This window comes from Eucalyptus grandis, chromosome 10 (genome assembly GCF_016545825.1).
Source record: "Eucalyptus grandis isolate ANBG69807.140 chromosome 10, ASM1654582v1, whole genome shotgun sequence".
Taxonomy (NCBI): Eukaryota; Viridiplantae; Streptophyta; class Magnoliopsida; order Myrtales; family Myrtaceae; genus Eucalyptus; species Eucalyptus grandis.
In genome coordinates, this window is record NC_052621.1 from 11,562,412 (window position 1) to 11,582,107 (window position 19,696).

A 19,696-nucleotide genomic window follows, 5' to 3' on the forward strand; every position below is an offset into this window, starting at 1 on the left:
CACCACCAAACCAAAGGTACAAACGAGTTCGTGCGTGGCGTCTCGTTATTCTGCTCAATTTGTCAATTCCCGTAGTTCTAAAAGTGAGTTCGGTTGTGTTTAGAACTTTAGATCACGTAGCAAATTTGAGGGTCGTGCGATTTTGGGGTCTCCTGAATTGAGTTACAAGTTGTTTCGCTCTTGAAAACCAGAATTTTTGCGTCAAAATCGGTTCCATGGATCCACCCAGAACCGGACCGACTGGCCGTCCGGTTCCGGTGGATCCACCCAACAAACGGGTGGATCCTTGCCCGATTTTTTGGAACCGGTCCTTAGCGGCGCGATTCCGGTTCTAGGTCGAACCGCCCGCCCGACCATGCACACCCTAACGCCAACGAGGGCAGCCCTCACCTGAGTCTGGCTTCCCTCCACCATGGCCGGTGGAGGGAAGAGAGAGAAGAAGAAGAAAAAGAAAGAGAAAAAAATTTAAAAAGTAAAAGACGAAAATAGCCCTATAATTTAAGGTAAATGTGTCACATGGATACAAGTTCATGATTTTTTATGTCACAAAAAAAAAAAATGTTTGAGATAAATGTGTCACGGTTAGCAAAGTTTGAGGTTTTTCATGTCACAAAAAATAAATTTAGGATAAATTTGTCACTTTAGGAAAAATTTAGGATTTTTGGTGGTCTTTTCCCTTTTAATTATATTTTGTTAGTATTTTGTTGGTTTTGATTTTTGATTTTTTGTTCTATAGTTATTTTGTTGCACGTGGCTACCATGTTAGGGTTTTGCCGGGAAAATGGTCAAACAGTAATCAAAGTGCATTGATTGCTAAAAAGAACAAAATGAAAATAATATTTTTAGTATATTTGATAGTCCGAATCAAAGTTCAGCGATCCAATTCCAAATACGGCCCAAGTGTTACCGCAAATGAGATTTTACGCCCTTATTGCTACATCGAATATAAACGGTATTCCTAACTCAAATCCAGTTAGTCCAATTATTTAAAGAAGGAGAAAAATAAAATAAAAGCAAGTTTGTGTTTTCAGATAGTGGAACTGCCGTGAATGTTTCTTCTGTCAAAGATAATACAAGAAAAGTCCACCACTTGATGGCGACTTTGAAACAGTAATTATCGGTCCATTTATTTGAAGGAATATTATTTTTGAGAAATTATTTTTTGAATTTCCAATGTTTAAATGACGAAAGCTAAATTGATCTACTGAATACATCATTCGTGGACTAAAAACAATAAACTTAACTCAGGAAGAAACGGCTTCCTCATTTGCTAAGAGCGAAATCACTTTCTCTAAATCACCAAATTAAATGAAAATTAACCATCTTTTAAAATGATTTTCATAAAAAATATTTGTTGTTATTTTGAAATTTTCAGTGAAATTAACACATCAATCTACACTAGATTTTCTTGCTCTTGCCTAATAAGAGGTGGGTGTTAAAGTGACAAATAGGCCAACGACCTTCAAGCTAATTGCTGGCTTTGCCCAACAGTAATGTGAATGATTTGCCGATCGCAAGTCAAAAGAGCCCTATCTCCTTTGGAATCATTCGCGGCTCCTCTTGTCGCATTGAAAACTCCCCCACAATCGATTCCAACACTTGGAATATGGGAAAAGCATCTTTTACCCGTCATTTCATCAACACTAAAGGAGCCACTAAGTAGTGAAAGCTAATCCCCTTCGCATTGGTCGTGAGACTTTTTTATTTCCACTTACCTGGAAAATGCATCATGATTTGGTTCCAAATATGCTTAGATAGATAAAATTCATTGACCTTAGTCTTTCATGCTCATCATTAGGGTTTTACAGTCACAATCGGTATGCTTAGTGTTAATGGCGCACGGTGAGCTTCACTAGATCCTGTCGAGCGGCCCGACTTGGGGATCAAATTGACTGAGATGAAGTTTTGGTCAAAAGAGCGACCAATGAGATTGGTTTAACCCATGCGCTAACAGAATTTACATGGAATGATCAAGATAATTATCTCTGTAACGACAGCTAATCGGTTGGGAATACAAAAATTTCACTTTCACAAGTGGTAGGTTGGCTTCTCTAAGGATGGCCATCTAGAGGTATTGATCCCAACAGGAAAAAAAAAAAAGAAAAGTGATCAACCTATAGCTTAAACTATGTAATTAGAAATGAATGATGGGTCATGTGGTCACTTCCCAAGGTCAATAATAAATGTTAAATCTTCCTTCTTTTTGCAGATTATAGTAGAGACAAATTGCTTGCCTTATAATATAAGAGAATGTCATGCATGCAAAGGCAAGATACTGTTCAAATTCCACACCCACAAAGTGCCAAAATAACCCTGAGTTCCCGGGTCTTAAAGTCCGGACACCGACTGGAACTTATTTTAATGTTGCTTTGTCTTAACATAAGGCTTGGACAGCCAGTACATGCATAATCGCAATTTTCTACGACTAATTTACTCATTAATTACTTAATTGCTTGTCTTATTAATTGCTTCTTGGACAGCCAGCATATGCTGTGCAATGCAATATTCGCAATATCCCGTGAAAATTAGGTTGGATATTATTCCCGTTAACCTGTCAAAATAATTTCAAAGATACATGATACAATCTTGGATTGCAATAGAATTTCTTTTGGACTTTCTTGCATGGAGAATTTCTCATTAGTTGCGTACTCTTATAAGATGAGTATTCAAACTTTCAGCTTGATTACTTTCAATGGTTCCACACAAATACTTTTACACTAAGTGTATTGAGTAAGGTAACAGTAACGAGATGATTGATGCAGACCCTTAAGATTAGTCGAAGCAGAACAATCATGATTTGAGACATGAACAAGTAAAGCTACTCACGAGCTACTCTAGTTCATATGAGTTAAGTTTGGTAATGTTCAACTCGAGTGACTTGCAAGTCTAATCGAGCAATTATACTTTTATATGTTTCAATAATGATAATTTATAAGTATAAATCAATTGACAAAAATTATTAATTTTTTAACCGTAATTTGTTATCAATTGACAAAAATTATTAATTTTTTAACCGTAATTTGTTCCCTGAAGCCGAGCTTCAGTGTGAGCTCAAATTCGAGTTTTGAATAGATTATTTATCTACTAAATTGAGTTGAGTGAGCTCGAGGTTAATGAAAACGTAATCGAATCAAGTTTGAGCTTGATATATCAAGCTCCTCAAATTTCGAGTCAAGTATGGAACCTTGGATATTTGACCTAAATCAACCTTAATATTAAATTGTGTCGACTCGATTGCACTCCTATATGTGATCCCTACAAGAAATCTTCCTAAACGCACTAAGCCCCTCAGTGGGACGTTCATTCCAAAGTCCATCCGACAAATTCACATGCGTTAGGGCCATACTCGTTAGGGCTTTCGTCATTCAGTCAGCCTCTGACAAAGGGCGTCAAGACATAACTCACCGAGGCACAAACTTTCAATAGTTTCAACTGTCGCATTTTTTAGTTAAAATCCTTAATCTCTACACATGATAAACTAAGTACGTTTTAAGAAAACTAAGAAATTGAAAACTAAAATCAGAATGTCGAGTATGTCAGCCTAATGATAAATGGCGTATCATCTTCTATGTGGTCACAAGCGAACCTCTATCCTTACAAATTTTGTTACTTGAGCCTTGTGGGGCTCATTCATCCATAAGTGGATTGAGTCTGAAATCTCTCAAATTGAATAATTTGGGGGAACTCAGCCTCAAAATGTATCTTGTGAGGTGAGGGGAGCCACAGCCATTATCAAGCAGGCAAGAGGATTTCTCCCAAGCAATATGAGACTGCCTTGCATAGTAATAGACAGGAATCAACATTATTTTTCTTCCCGAGGAAAATGATGCCTCAAAATGTACATAGTGATTTTAGCTGGAATCTTTGGTTTGGAGAGAAAGTCAACAAGCACATTCTAATATCCTTATGGTAATAGCTAAAGGAATAGTTGCCCATTTTGGCCAAAGAAAAATGACACAAATAGTCCTTAAATTTTGATTCGATATGAAATGTGGTCCTTGAAATTTTAATACGTGTTCAATACAGTCAATATAATATATAAAATGTCAAATGTTGTCTTTGAACTTGAATTGATAGAAGGATAATGTTGACATTTATATACCAAAAATTTAGATATCATATTAAGCAAATTAAAAATGGTTAAAACTACAAAAAAAAAAAAAAATCTCAAATTTATATACTCACGACAAATTTACTCCAAATTAATTTTTTTACTATTAAAAATCCCAAACTGATACACTTTTGATAAATTTACCCAAACTGGTATATTTGTGACAAAATTACCTCGTGTTAATTTCCGTGTTAATTTCCATTAAATTTTACCATCAAATTGCTTAATTGTATAGCATGTAATAATTGACTGATGTACCAGTTTGAGATTTTACTTTTCATTTATGGCAATTGTAGCAATTTTGTATTTTTTGTGTATTAATCTAATGTGATATATTTATCACAAATATAACAGTTTTAGAGTTTTAGTGATTAAAAAATTAATTTGAGATAAATTTATTATAAGTATACCAATTTAGAATCTTTTGTTGTCATTGTGGGTAAATTTTTTACGAGTGTAACAGTTTGGAATAATTCATTATATTAATCTAATTAAAAATTCATAGACTATTTTGTACAACTAGTCAAAGTTTAAAAATTATTTGTGTTATTATTCCTTTAACCACCCAACTCAAGAAAGGAAGAGAAAAGATTCAATAATATGAAATTCCCCTTTTTCAATAAAGAGAAAAAGCAGCGTCCGCCTCTCCTTTTTTGCCCCCCGGCGACGCAGAATCCGCAGGTCCATAATAGACGCCGGGGGGGTCAAATCGGTAAAAGCGTCTCGTTTCCGCGTGGTAGCCATTAATGATGGCGACTGCTCTCCTCTCCCTCTTATCTTTTCCCGTGTGGCCCCCCTCGACTTTCGCTTAATTCCGTTCCGGGGACACCTCTTTCGACAAATCCACGTTCCGGTCCCCGGAGACATCCCCGATCTGTTCACATTAGTCCCCCTCCTCCAGCCCTACTCGCGACGCCGGAAGGAAACAAACGCCCGAGATGAGCGGTCATGATTTCATCGGCCAGGACGACTCGGTCTCTCCCCCCTGCCTTCTTTGAATGGTCTAAATCGGCGGGGGCCCCACAATCTCGACGGCCACAGTGGCTTTTCCCCTAAAATTTCCTCACTCGTGGCGATTTATATTTATTTATACATTAATTTTACATATTTTTGGCATGGAAAATGAGGGGTTGCTTTAAAAAAAAAAAAAAACACCTACGGTTTGAGTAGACCTATGTTGACTAAACAACCTCGTGGCTATAGTTTATTCATGTATATGGCAAAACCACAAAAACAGAGCATATACCTAGGGTAAGACTTTTGAACATCAATCGTTGATTGTTCAAGAGAAAAATAAAATAAATCAAATTCCCATTAACAATTTATTTAGGACATACACTCTTTATACATGGACGGTGCTGATGGTTAGGTTACTCAAGTTAATTCATTGTGCTGACAACTAATATTTTTTTTTAAAGAATTGTACTTTATTTTATGGTTGCTCTTTAGGTTACATTTTTTCATATATTTCTCGATACGCATAAGTAAATGCACAAATGCATATTCTTTTTTGCCTTTTCTTTTGGTCTACCTTTCTTTGAACACATTGGAGTAGTAGAAACCTCTCATTTTCAGTTCGGCCTAATATTTTTCCCTATAAGATTCTTTTTTGTTGCCCAAAATAATATGTCAATGTCCCACCAATTAATTGTCCAAAGTCGCTTTATCATCCTGTGCTAATGATTGAGACCACACATGGACTGAGCAATGAGTTTTGACTTGATTCGATCCACAGTTTGTGTTAGGGCTTGCCGGAAAAACTAAAATTCTTTATTTTTGCATTCAACTATCAATTCGAAATTCAAGAACTAAAAAGTAAGTCAAATTTTAATAAAAAGATTTGAAAGAACAATAGATATTTTTACATGTAAATATTTGTGTATCCTAAAAAGAAATAGATCATGCGAGACATGTGGATCATAAAATTTGAATGATGAAGGAAAGAAAACCCTATTTGAGAATCATAATTAATCATTAGTTTGACCAAATAATTGGGTCAAATTTTATCAGGTCGAGAAAAAAGATGTCTTTGCTCTCCCGCTGTCCTTTGCCAGTTGCCACCCTCCAATGAAGTGAAGGAGCAAAAAGAGACTTCCGAGTTCCTTTTTGTGGGTCAATCTAGAAAAAATGATTACTTTTGGACAGGGGGGCCGCCGGCGAAATAAGAGAAAGAAGAAGGACTGGGATGCAAAAAGAAGCCACTGAAATTTCTTTAATCCACTCCCTCAAACCCTTTCTAAAATTTCGGCTCTCTCCCATGTGTCCTCACTCTCTCTCTCTCTCTCTCTAATCTGAGCACCTTCTCTGCACCTTCGCTCCTCCTTCCTTCCCCCTTCTCTCTCCTTCTCTCTCTCTCTCTCTAGCAGTGGACGGTGAGGAGAAGACCCTGCAGCGCTCGCGCAGCTGGTAAAGTCGCTCTCTTGATGGCTCAGTTTCCGAGCTTTTCGTTGCTTGTGTGAATGCAGTGGTGGTGTGCTCGGTTCGGCTGGCTTAAGCCTTTTCTCGCCTTTCGATTTTCGAGAGTGGTCGGTGGAATTCCGTGGCGTAGTAGAGCCTGGATTTCTAGGTGTTCGCTCGGTCGTGTTCTTGATCTCGTCGCGCTGAGTTGAGTGAGAGCAGCTCGTTGCCCTGCGGAAAGTAGATGTGGAAAGTAGCTGTTGAGGTCTTATTTTTTATTGATTTTTTTTTTTTGGCTCCTTTTGCGTGTGCTTTTTGATTGCCGTGAAAGTTCGAGGGGAGATTCTTGACGTTGGGATTTTTTTTCCGATTTCGTGTCGCGGCTTCGTTCCTGCTGTTAACGCGAATTTCGTGAAAGAGAGGGGAAGAGAACTTGGGCTGCTTGAGGTTCTTTTTTTTCGTTTGAAATCTGTTTGTTGTTCTATGATTATTGGTTTGACTTTTTTGCCGCTTGTGTTTCTGAAAGTGAGCTTTTTTTCTTTTTTTTTTTTTTTGCATGATCTGTTTGTAATTTTTGGTGAAGGGAGGAATTTTATTTTAGCCCTTTTTGAGTGTTTCGGTGAGTGTTCTTCTGTTGATCTTCTTGGGCTTTTGATCTCTGAATTCTCAAGTTGATATTTGTCAGCTGAGTTAGTTCCTTCTTTATCCTTGTTGCTTCACATGCAGTGCACTTTAAGGTCCCTTGGCTATTCATTCCTTTCTATAGAACTTGGAGATTTCTGAATTTTTTTCTTTTTTTTTTTTTTTTTGTGGTTATCGTTGATTCTTTTGCTTAATATGGTATCTCGCTTCATTAAGTTTTTAGTATACTCATCGTTCAACGTTGCAGAATTGAGGGACTTGATGGTGAGTTCGCCCCATAAAGACTTTTGTTAGGCTTGATTTTCGGGAAAGATGGTTGCTGAATCTTGGTTTCGTAGTCTTTGGGGAACGCCGCGGAAGAATTCGGCCGGATCCCAAAAGGTAGTGATCGGTGTATTAGCGTTCGAGTCTGCAAGCTTGATGTCGAAGGCGGTACATCTCTGGCAATCTCTGAGCGACAAGAACATTAAACGGCTGAGAGAGGAGATCGCGGATTCGGATGGTATAAAGAAGCTCATTTCGGATGATGATGAGGTCATTGTGCGGCTGATATGTTCCGAGATGATTGAGAATATTAGAAACGTTGCGAAAGCTGTGGGCAGGCTGGGGAAGAAATGCACTGACCCTGGTTTGAAGAGTTTTGAGGCTTTCTTTGAAAATTTGATGGAGATTGGTGTTGACCCATGTGGTTGGAAACTCACATGGAAGAAGATGGAGAGGAAAATCAAGAAGATGGAAAGATTTGTTGCGGTTAATGCAAACCTGTATCAAGAGATGGAAGTTCTTGCTGACCTTGAGCAGACTCTTAAAAGAATGAAGAGTAATGATGGCGATCCAGCCAATTTGCTGGAATACCAAAAAAAGGTCGTGTGGAAGCGGCACGAGGTTAAGACATTGCAGGAGATATCGCTCTGGAACAAAAATTATGACTATGTAGTTCGGCTATTGGCGAGGTCATTATTTACAGTGTTTGCACGGATAAAACATGTCTTTGGGATTCGACAGCTTGCTGATGTCGGTGATATCAAGGACCCAAAGGCCTTGAGTTCAAATCATGTGTCTCGCAGCCAGCCACTGTCTGCATTATTACAATCTTCTGTTCATCCCTCTGAGAACAACCATGCAAGATTCTTCTCAGGTGCCCTTGGAAGGTCGACTGAAAAACCAGCTTCCATTCTAAAGGCAAGTAAAGCCAAGAATTTTTATTCAGGTCCTCTTGGCAGCTCCAACATGAAAGCGAGCACTGCTTCGGAAATAGATAACCCCAAGAACATTAGCTTCTATTCTGGTCCTCTCGGAGGCTCCAGTGCGAAAGCTAGCCCTGCTTCTGGACATAATGCTAACAGCGTCAGCTTCCATCCCGGTCCTCCTGATAAGTCGACAAAATCTGGCCCATTAATTAGTGCAAATAAGATTCGGCGAGGGATATGGCGGGGTCTTGGTCATTCTTCTGTATTCCAAGGAAGGAAGTCAAATTCGAAGCAGAACCAGTTGGCTTCAATGGGACCTCTGAAAGGTTGCATGATGGACAGGAACAATTCACCTGTAACGGATTGTTACGTAGATAAAGATGGAGTACCTACCAGAATCCATGCCAGCAGCATAGACAGTAAGCTTGAAGATGTTAATGGATACAAGGTTGATGGTAATTTATCAAGATTCAGTTCTAAGTCCAGATTGCTGAATGCCCCACCAGAGAGTCTCGGTGCTGCTGGTTTAGCGCTGCACTATGCAAATGTCATTATTGTAATCCAGAAGCTAGCTGAAGCTCCTCATTTGATTGGTCTTGATGCCAGGGATGATCTGTACAATATGTTACCTGCAAGCGTTAGGACCACTTTAAAATCGAGCCTAAAGCCATGTGCCAAGAGCTTGTCTTCATTGGTTAACGACCCAGCTCTTGCAGGCGAGTGGAGCGACGCAATATCACGGATACTGGAATGGTTGGCCCCTCTCGCTCATAACATGATAAGGTGGCAGTCCGAGCGGAGCTTCGAACAACAGAACCTAGTCTCAAGGACGAACATGCTCCTTGTACAGACCCTTTATTTCGCAAATCAGGAGAAGACAGAGGCCATCATCACAGAGCTCCTCGTGGGTCTGAACTACATATGGAGGTTCGGTAGAGAACTCAATGCGAAAGCCTTGGTGGAGTGTGCAAGTAGTCCAATATTCGACGAGTACTTGGATTTGAAAGAGTGAGCGTTACTTTACTCTCCGCCAAACCGGCAAGTCACTCCAAATCAAATCACCCTTTTTCCTCGGTGGAACAAAGGTTCTATCCCCTGCTGAATCGATCAAGTTTCTGTCGTGCCACGTAGGATTCCAATTTAAATGTACTGTAGAGGTTAAAGTTTGACCTTTACCTGCAATACGATACGGATAGTATAATACCCAGATGCTTATAGGTGAAGCTTTAGTCGGGAGTTTCGCAACCCTGCCTTTTTGGCTCGACGGCAGATGTGATATCTCACCAGCCAGAAAATTTTGGCTCTGCGGTCTGCTTTCCTCGTAAGAAGTAATCTTTACAGTTGGGTTTTAGTAGAAGTCTGTGATTTCCCAGGTGTATATTTGTTGGCAAACGTATGGTGGTGACAATTTGTATATGTACCATTTGCCTCTCCTGATCCCAGGTTTTGGCCAAATCAGGCTTGTTGCTAGCTATCAACTATTTGATGTCTATCCTTTGATGCGGACATTTTGACCTTAAACACGTATTCCAAATCTTTTCCTTTGGGCAAAAAACGTATACAAAATAAGACCCTATTTTCTCCCGACATTTTGACATGTTCTGACTTTGATTCCAGAACCCCATACAAATTTGATCATTGTCCTTGCATATATTGTCTTTTTGTATTCTGTATTTGAATGTCTGCTACACTTTCACTGTACGGAAAATTCTTGTAACATCGATCCGTCCGAGGGGAAAAAGGGATTCGGAATGTGTAAGCCGAGCACGAAATTGAAATCGGTTGAGACCGTCAGCTTCTGACTTGCGTTTTGATTTTAGCTCATGGAGATGTGATCACCCCTTTTCTATGACTCAAAGTCATGGATGTAGAGCTAGTGAGGACCCATGTATAACGAGGCCCCTTTGCTGCCTTTTAGGGGTGTAAAAAATGCTCGACCCAAATCGAATCGAGAATTTCGGGTCTCATTCGGTTCATTACCCGAGAACTTCGGGTCTCATTCGGTTCAGGTAATGAGTAGAAAAATTTAGGTATTTTGACAGTTTGGCTCGGGTTATACAACCAACCCAACTTGAAACAACAATTTATGAATCCCTTTCCTTCCATTATCCTCTCCTTTGTGCGTAATGTGTCAGCACAAGATTAAACAGAAATCGAATTCGAGCACCTATAGTCTCTCAAAATGAACAATGAGAGATTCAAAATAAGACAAATCCCAAATAGCAAAGTAGAATAAGAAAGTAAGCACATTATCATTCCACAAGAATAGATCTAAGTATCAAAACAGAACGAACGACGACCGATCATCAAATCTTGCATCATCATAAGTAATGGGCAGTCACTGTAATCAAGTTCAGCATTCTCAACATCATCACTATACAGAGACACCCAAAAAAAAAAAAAATAGATTCTCAAATCTAAATCTGGATCGAAAGAGATTGAGCAACTATGAAAATGCCTCTAAAGAACTCACAAATTTGAATCTAGATTTAACATGAAAATACCTCTAAAGAACTCACAAATTTAAATCTAGATGGGGAAAGAATAGCTCCCATATCTAGATTTAGATTGGGAGATTAAAGCTTCTAAAACTCAAAGAAGTCGTATAATCGCTTCTAAAAGTCACAGTGTTCCTTCTTGATTCTATCGGACTTGGTTAGGAAGATCCGAAGCAACTAGCTTATTCCTAATGATGGAAGTAGAAAATACGTCCAATAAACAGCGAAGACCATTAGCAACAAGCGAAAAAAAAAATATTCATGAATCAAATAGAGAGAGAAAATCTCAATACAGGTGGAGAAAATGTAGCCTTCCTCGATTGAGAGAGTTTCTCAATAGAGGGAGTGTTTGTAGTGGAAAGTTGAATAAATGAATAAATAAGTAGTATAATTGACTAGGAAGAGAAAGCAAGTGCCTGAAGCAAGTGCCTGAAGCAAGTGCCTGACCTCCATCAAATCCCATCTATAGGTTAGTTCTCCCAATCATATTCATCCAACTCTATTTGACCTTCAAAGTTGATGGCACCTCCTCCAATTCCATGTTAACAACTTGCCATTGACTTCCAGACTTCTAAAATTGCACCCATGGTTGTCCATTCTCTCCTCCATGGTAGTCTAGATCTCGATGAGGTCAACAAAGTCGATGAGATCAAACGATCATAGAGCCTCATCGTCTCTAAATCTCAAGGAGACACATCGTCACTAAGGATTGTCATGATATCAAGATTTGTTCATGGCTTTGTTTTAGGTGGTTTTGGGCTTTGCTTACTTCAAAAGTCAGTTTAAAGAGTGAGATATTTTCTTACACTTTTAAAATGATCACTTGTCCTTTTCACAACTGATGTACAATAAATCCCAATAACCTGCTCCTCACACATCACACTTTTTTTGGAGCCCTAGTAGTAGCAGTTCTCTTCAAGTGACTATTGGGTTTGGACTTAATGGAAAACTGGGTTCTAACTAGTGTTGGGTGATTTTAAATTTCTCTTCCTCCAAAAGCTAGCTTAAAAGATGAGACTTTTTCTCATCTTTATAAATTGACCACCTACTCCTTTTCACAATCAATGCGGGATAACTCCCAACTTGAAGTTTGTTGACTTGCTATAATAGAGGTATGTGAAGGGGGAGAAGAAAAAGTAGGCCCAAAAATATTCTTGAAAAAGGAAAAAGTCAAGAACTCGAATTGAACCATTTTTTTTTTCTTTGTAGGTATTATGTCGTACAGGTCCAATTTTTGTTTCAAAGGACATTTAATTCTTGTGTTTTGTTTGAGTTGGGTATTGTGGAGACCTGATTTGAATCGAACTGATGACATCCTTAACTACATTAGCATAATGCAGAGAGAGAGTGATGTGGTCTTCCAACATGGGACGCCATGAAGGAGAAAGAGGTATACCCATCGGAGAGAATGGAAAATGTTGCATTGAGAGTTGTGTCTTGAAGAGATGTTACAAAAAAATTTAGTAACTACCACCATAGAAATAAAAAGAGAAGCAATACTTTTAAAAGAGATATAAAAAAGCATGTCTTATGTATGACCTTTTTCTCCTTCTGTCTTAGTTTTGAGAAATATTTAGTGGCTTCATTGCACCACATCAATAGCTGATGTGACAAGTATTTTGTATTCGAGTCCAATTAAAAATAGTCACATGTTATTGATATTGAATTAAATAAAAAATTAAAAATTTGACCAATTTTTTTCTTTCTTCCTCATTCTCTATGGCGATGGAGCTCTTCATTGGCCATCGAGATCTATCTGCACAACTTTAAGCATGTGAAGATCTCCCTAACCTTCTTTGTCCCTCGACCAAATTATGAGATTTTATGAGATCATCATTTATTTTGTCATTTAGCATGAAAATCAACCTAACCTTCTTCACCCAATTGCAAATTGTTTTAAAATTTTGATATTTTAGATAGATATATGGTTTAATTTTTAAATAATTTATCATTTTTCTTACACTTAGTCTAGCCTTTTTACCTATTATTAAGCGTAGAAATAATTCATTTGAGAGACAAATGAAGGCATGGAAAAATTTGAACTTGGGATTTCCTACTTTATTGCAATGCAAGATTTTTGTAAAATTATAACTAGTTGTTCAACAACTTAAATTGTTAGAGGAAGATTTGATTTAATATTTAGATATTCTATCACCAACCACTCATTCTTTTCCACCTCCAAATTTGGATCACGCAAACGTGGAAGGCCAACACCAATTGCTCACGGCCATGGACGAGCGGCGCCAGCGACATGGCATGGACAAGTGACGATAATGACGCGTGAATGCGTTCGGCGATGGACCACTAGATCTAGATAGCCAATCGAAAGGTTGGATGCGAAGCCGACACCGCCATTGATCCAGATTGAGAGTGTAAGAAAGTTTACGAGATGTATATATCATACAATTGGATTGAATAAAAAAGTAAAGAAAATATTAATATTCCTAAGAGAACAAATATTTCTAGTCCTAAATTAATTACAATCCAAATCAATTATAGTATCCAGTCCGATTCTATATCTTCAAGGCATATCTTCTTTCAACACTCCCCCTCAAGCTGGTGGCTTGTATATATCCAAGACTCCAAGCTTGTTTAGAAGATATGTATGTTGTCTTTGGCAAAGAGGTTTAGTAAAAATATCCGCAGGTTGCTCCGTGGTTCTAATCCCTCTTGTCTTGATGATGCCTTCTTTGATCTTCTCTCGTGTAAAATGACAATCAACTTCTATATGTTTCGTCCTCTCATGTAATATGGGATTTGCTGCAAGTTTGATTGCTGAATCATTGTCACAAAAGAGTAATGTCGGACCTCTAACTTGTATCCCAAGATCCTGAAGTAAACCTCGTAACCACACCACTTCACAAACGGTTTTCGCCATGGATCGATATTCAGATTCTGCTGATGATAAAGATACCGTGGATTGCTTCTTCGTCTTCCATGAAAGCAATGACTCCCCAAGCTTAATACAGAAACCGGTAATGGATCTTCTACTCATGGGGCATGTAGCATAATCCGAATCACAAAAGGCCATCATCTCCATATTGCATTTTTGAGAAAGAAGTATCCCTAGCCCTCGACATTTCTTCAGATACTTTACCACCTTCAAGGCCGCATTCATGTGAGATTGCTTTGGACTATGCATGAACCGACTAAGAGTCTCGCGGCACAAGCGTATATCTGGCCTAGTCATGGTAAGATAGATAAGCTTTCCAACAAGTCTCTGATAGCTTATTGGGTCCTTCAGTAATAAATCATCAGAAGAAGACATTCCAGCGTCATAATCAACACTGGTTAACTTTGTATTCTGTTCAATGGGAATGACTGACGGTTTGCATCCTGATAATCCCGATTCTGACACGATCTCCATCACAAATTTCCTTTGGCTGAGAGAAATCCCCTGATCAGAACGAGCTATCTCTATTCCAAGAAAGTATTTAGGTGGTCCTAAATCTTTAATGTGAAAGGAGGAATGAAGATATTCCTTAAGCTTCCTCACAGCGGAATCATCATTTCCCATAATAAGTATGTCGTCAACATAAATCATTAAGTATATAGACGACGCACCTTTTGTCCAAGTGAAAGAGCATAATCATGCTTGACCGCTCGTATCCAGCGCTCATTAGTGCATTAGTAAACTTGGCATACCACTGCCGAGAGGCCTGTTTTAAACCATAAAGAGATTTACGGAGACGACATACCTTAGACTCCCCCTGTCTCCGTAATCCATGGGGAAGATCCATATAGATCTCTTCTTCCAATTCGCCATGAAGAAAGGCATTGTGGACGTCCATCTGATGTAGTGACCGATTGCGAAGAGCAAGAAACGTATAAGAAGGAACGAACCGTGACTCGCCTTGGCTACCGGAGAGAAGGTCTCATGGTAGTCGAATCCTTCTCGTTGTGTAAAGCCTTTGGCCACCAACCGGCCTTGTATCTTTCCACGTAAACCATCTGCTTTATATTTGATTTTATATACCCATTTACAGCCAATGGATTTACGATGAGAAGGTAAGGACACGACATCCCAGGTGTGATTTTTAATCAACGCCTTAAGTTCTTCTTCCATGGCTCTTTGCCATCGTGGATCATGTACAGCCTCATGATAATTAGATGGTTCTACTTCCTCAGAAATGCGACTAATGCAACAGAAATGGTCTGGTGACAGTTGATTAAAAGACACGTAGGAGGATATAGGGTAACGAGTACCTGAGGACTTTGATGAAGTACAGACATAGTCTTTTGTCCAAGTTGGTGGGCGAGTGACCCGACCAGATCGTCGAGGTGGCTCATGTAGCACGTCTGTCGAAGTTTCCTCAATATGTGGAGGTTCTATGGAATTGTTCACTTGAGGTTCATCTTCAATGAAATCCTCCTCAACTGGATGGCCAATGGAATGCTCTTCATTTGGCAAAGGTGATGCTGCATGTAATGTCTGCTTGTGGCGAAGAGGAGGTAATAATATAGTTTCCTTCAGAAGACAAGTCTTCTTCTGACAGAAATTTACGAGTAGTGTCGATATCATCTCCGAGACATGGAAGCAGAATTCGGAAAGGAAAAATATCTTCATGAAAAACCACATCTCTACCGATAAAGAAATCCCCAGTAGATTTGTCATAAACTCGATAACCCTTTTTGAGATTGGCATATCCCATGAATATGCACTTCCGAGCCCGAGGACTCATTTTATCTCGAGGCCCTACTGTGGTCACATAACAGTGACAACCAAACACTCGAAGATGACTCAAATCTGGTTTCTTCCCATATAAAAGTTCAAATGGAGATTTTCCTTCAAGATTCTAGATGGCATTCGATTTATTAGATATGCTGCAGTGACTACACAATCTCCCCTGAAAATCCTCTGGTATATATGCCTGAATTTAAGAGCCCGCGCCACTTCCAAAAGATGGCGGTGTTTTCTCTCAACGACTCCATTCTGCTGTGGTGTATAAGTACAAGTACTTTCATGCAATATCCCATTTGAGCTAAAGAATGACGCACATTCACCACTAAAAAATTCTTTTCCATTATCGACGAATTCGACAATTGATTTGCCAAACTGAGTTTTGGATAAAGAGATCAAGATTCTAAGATGAGATAGAACTTGATTTTTTGATTGAAGGAGAAAAACCCAGGTGGCACGTGAGAAATCATCCACAATTGTGAGAAAGAACCGTGAACCATCATGATTTACGGTATGATATGGTCCCCATATATCAGCATGAATTAAAGAAAATGCTGTCAAGACGGGTGTTGCTATTTGGAAAAGAAGAACGTGTTTGTTTTGCTAGAGGACAAATAGGGCATTGAGGACAAGGAAAAAATGCAGTGTGACCCAATCTCTTATGATGAAGGAAATTTTTATTGCTGTCAACATTACATATGGATTTATTGAAAGCAACAGAAGATGAATTAAAATTGATTGGAAGATCAGTCCAAAAGTATAATCCTTGATAGATTCTACCCAAGCCCATCAGATTGCCAAATCGAAAGGGCTGAAATAGACATTTCTCAGAGTCAAACAAGGCACGACAGGAGTTGTCTTGACAGGCTTGTGAAATGGATATGAGATTAAATTGAAAACTAGGGACATAAAGGACATTTTTAAGGGTAATTTGAGGGCTAAGATTTACAAGTTCTGTCATATCAACCTTTGTGGTATTTCCATTCGGGAGTTGTACGATATAGGAAAAGATAATTTCTCAACAAAGTGGAAAATTTTTTTGATTGCGAACAATATGATCACTAGCTCCGGTATCAATAATCCATGCATCCATTGCAATTGAGTTCATCGAGACAATAAGAAATACCCGTGAAACTCCCCTTTGTCGAAGCGTCTAATTTCTTTAAAGCTTCCATCGCTCCCCGATATTCTCCATGAGAAATTGATTTATCTGCTGATTTTCCCAATACTTGTGAAACAGTTGAAAATTTTCCTTTCTCCTTTTCCCCGGGTTTGCCATGGAGCTTCCAGCAATTTTCAATTGTGTGATGTGGGCGTTTGCAGTAATCACAGTACAATTTCCCCTTGCCCTTTTGGTAATTTTTTCCGAATGAATTGGGCCTATTCACGGCATGGGCCGTCGTTGCTCCATACGGCCCATCGGAGATTTCCGCGAAATTTCCTCGCGGCCCATCGGAATAAAGGGAATTTCCTCGCGGCCCATTGAAATAAAAGGAATTTCGCCCACGTGGGCCGTCTGGCCCGTATGGACTTGGGCCACGGTAGCCATTGGATTCTATCTTCATTCTGCCTCCAGGATCGTCCGATTCACCGCCTCCAAGGAATATTTGCGGACCGTCGGATCGATCAAAGAGATCCTGGCCGCCCATCGCTGAACGATATCCTCTAGGGTTTTCTTCGTGAAACCCTAGAGTGGTTTCGTGTGCCTCTCTTCCTCCCGTGGCTCTCTGCAGCGGGCGAGAAAATTTCTTCGCCGCCAGAGCCATGCTATCGCCTTTCTTCCCGTGATCGGCTGCTCTCTGTTGGCTTTCCTCTTGAATAGCCAGTTGGTAGATGCGGCCGAGGGTTGGCATCGGCTCCATGGTCAAGATCTGCGACCTAAACGAGAGGTAAGCCTCGTTTAAGATGAGTAGAAAGCGTATCGCTTTCTCTCCCCCGCATCCTTTTGTATTGTCCGTAGGATGGGTTCGCCGCCGAGCTTCTCCTCGCTCCAATTCGTTCCACAGACACTGAGATTTTATTAAAAATCGCAGAACAGACATATTTTCTTGTTTTAAATCGAGATTTGCTTTGCGTCAAAGAGAAAATTTTAACTTGATCTAATTTTCCAAACATCTCTTTGATATTTTCCCAAATCTGCTTTGAGTCCTCCGTCGGGGGAAGAGCGGCCGCGATCTCGGGAGTGATGCAGTTTCCGACCCATGTTCGGATGAAGAAAAACGAAGGAAGACAAAGTCGACCACAATGACGACGGAGGGGCAGCTCGGCTTGGGCGCAATATTGGCCGGCTTGGATGCCATGCCGACAACTCCATGCTGTGACTTGAGCGCGAGAGTCGGGTACCTTGGCACGGCCACATAGTCGCCTAGTCCCGCACATAGACTCTGAGATGTTGTGCTCTTCCTCGAGGGATCTAGCCTCGACCGCCAAGGAATGGGGCCCAACCTGATGGACAAGGCTCGGCCGCTAGTAAAAAGGGCACGGGAGCTAGGTACCTAGCCATTAGTCATGAGGATCCAAGCATGGACACTAGGGACCCTAAGTCGACTTCCAAGGGCTTGAGCGGATTGTTGAGGACCAAGCGCAAGCATCAAGATTCTCATGCTCAATTGTCGAGATCTCTACTTCAAGCACTGATGTCTAATAATATTTCAAAAAAATTAATTATAATTAAAAAAAAAACTCATTTTCTTGTATTAAAAGCATATGTTTTCTATTGATTATGATTCTTTTTCCTAACCTATCCAAACACTAGAAAACGACCCCGCAAAAAAAACAATATTTTTCCGACAAATTTTCGGGGAAGATAAGGTCAAAATCGTTTTAAGAAAATAGAAATGGACTCGTCAAACTATATGGGCCTCTGACAAAAGGAAAAAAAAAAAACAGACGGAATTAAAATAACATATCCAATACATCTTATCTTGTTCTTGTCGGCAGTCCAGTCCAAAAAGGCGGATGTAAAATAATAAGAGAATTCTGCATCATGAGAGTAGCTGGCAAGCAGGTTTTTCTTCTTAATTTATATTTGTATAAATTCTTATGCGCGTTGCACGAGTCAATCACAAAAAAAATAAAAACTAAAATCAAGATTATGAAGCAAACCAAATCTAAACATCAATTTATCTCACTTTTATAGTGTTCCAAATTTAACCTGTATAAAAAATCTATTGAAAAAAAGTGTAAATACCCTCCCTTTTTTCATCACAATGGATTTTCCATTCTCTCTCCCCAATCGTCTCCTCCCTACAAAATTAAGGAACTTTAGAATGAACACATCCTTTTATTTCCTTTATATCCTTGACGTAGGTGGTCATTTAAGTATATATGGAGAGAGGGGGCATTTTTTTGCTTTTGGCCAGAAATTTTAGGCCACATAGCCTACCCGATAAATTGAGTGATCCAAGAATTGATTTGTAAGTCGAAGGTTAAAAATTTGATCATTCATCTCTAGAACCTCAGCTTGTCTGTGAATGATGGGCTTGAACTTATGGGCCTCCCATTCGTACCCAGTGAGATTGCAATGATAAGCTTGCCCAATGGGTAATTAATGTTTCATTTGTGCTTAATATAATAGAGGGTGAAATATATGCCAACTTAGTTGAAACCTTTTTGTAAATATAAAAATGTGGAGGAGACTTAGAATCGTTTTCATCATAAACTTTATACTAACGATATATGAAATAAACTTCCATAAATTAATAACTAGCTCCAAGTAGTTTCATTCCTTATTTTTTATGCAAAACATCGCTCATTACTTACTCATTACGAATTTTTATGAAACTCGTCGTCGTGTTGTTATATCAGGAGGAAATTCGATCAACTTAATCTTTCATTTGTTCAGCAAAAAATAAATTGTTGAAAAAATCATTTCTAAAAATACTGCTTCCATCACTTGTTGAATAATAAAAACTATTTTCAATATCGATAATAATTTATGTTTAAATGTTTTTTTTTAAATGATGAAAATATTTTTTAGTTATTCATTTTTGTAAAAACTACAAACAAACATTCTGAAAAAAATATCTTTCAAATCACTAGTTATTCATGAATGCATTATAAAGATATATATGGATAAGGATTGAAATTTCTAATACTATAAGCCTATACGGATAAGGATTGAAATTTCTAATACTATAAGCCTATACGGATAAGGATTGAAATTTCTAATACTACA

General features: G+C 39.0%; 2 protein-coding genes across 2 annotated transcripts; one reads left to right on the plus strand and one right to left on the minus strand.

The window, feature by feature from the left end:
- The first annotated feature begins 6,355 nt into the window (after positions 1 to 6,355).
- LOC104421743 lies at positions 6,356 to 9,846 on the plus strand. The gene is made up of 2 exons (XM_010033808.3): positions 6,356 to 6,517; positions 7,398 to 9,846. Exon 2 carries the CDS (start codon positions 7,463 to 7,465, stop codon positions 9,350 to 9,352), a length of 1,890 nt encoding a protein of 629 aa, XP_010032110.1. The 5' UTR covers positions 6,356 to 6,517; positions 7,398 to 7,462; the 3' UTR covers positions 9,353 to 9,846.
- Positions 9,847 to 13,562: 3,716 nt separating this feature from the next.
- Positions 13,563 to 15,417, minus strand: LOC120288703. The gene is made up of 3 exons (XM_039302807.1): positions 14,537 to 15,417; positions 13,705 to 14,221; positions 13,563 to 13,598 (listed from the first exon to the last, which is right to left on the minus strand). Exons 1-3 carry the CDS (start codon positions 15,415 to 15,417, stop codon positions 13,563 to 13,565), a joined length of 1,434 nt encoding a protein of 477 aa, XP_039158741.1.
- Positions 15,418 to 19,696: the final 4,279 nt, after the last annotated feature.

What these genes read in the sequence shown, in the direction of transcription:
- LOC104421743 (XM_010033808.3), top strand. Translation starts at nt 7,463, where the DNA reads ATGGTTGCTGAATCTTGGTTTCGTAGTCTTTGGGGAACGCCGCGGAAG.
- LOC120288703 (XM_039302807.1), bottom strand. Translation starts at nt 15,417, where the DNA reads ATGTGGTTTTTCATGAAGATATTTTTCCTTTCCGAATTCTGCTTCCAT. An exon ending in GGAGACAGGGGGAGTCTAAG is followed by an intron (nt 14,222 to 14,536) that starts GTATGTCGTCTC and finishes GATTTCTCTCAG; the next exon opens with CCAAAGGAAATTTGTGATGG. An exon ending in ATCGATCCATGGCGAAAACC is followed by an intron (nt 13,599 to 13,704) that starts GTTTGTGAAGTG and finishes TCAAACTTGCAG; the next exon opens with CAAATCCCATATTACATGAG.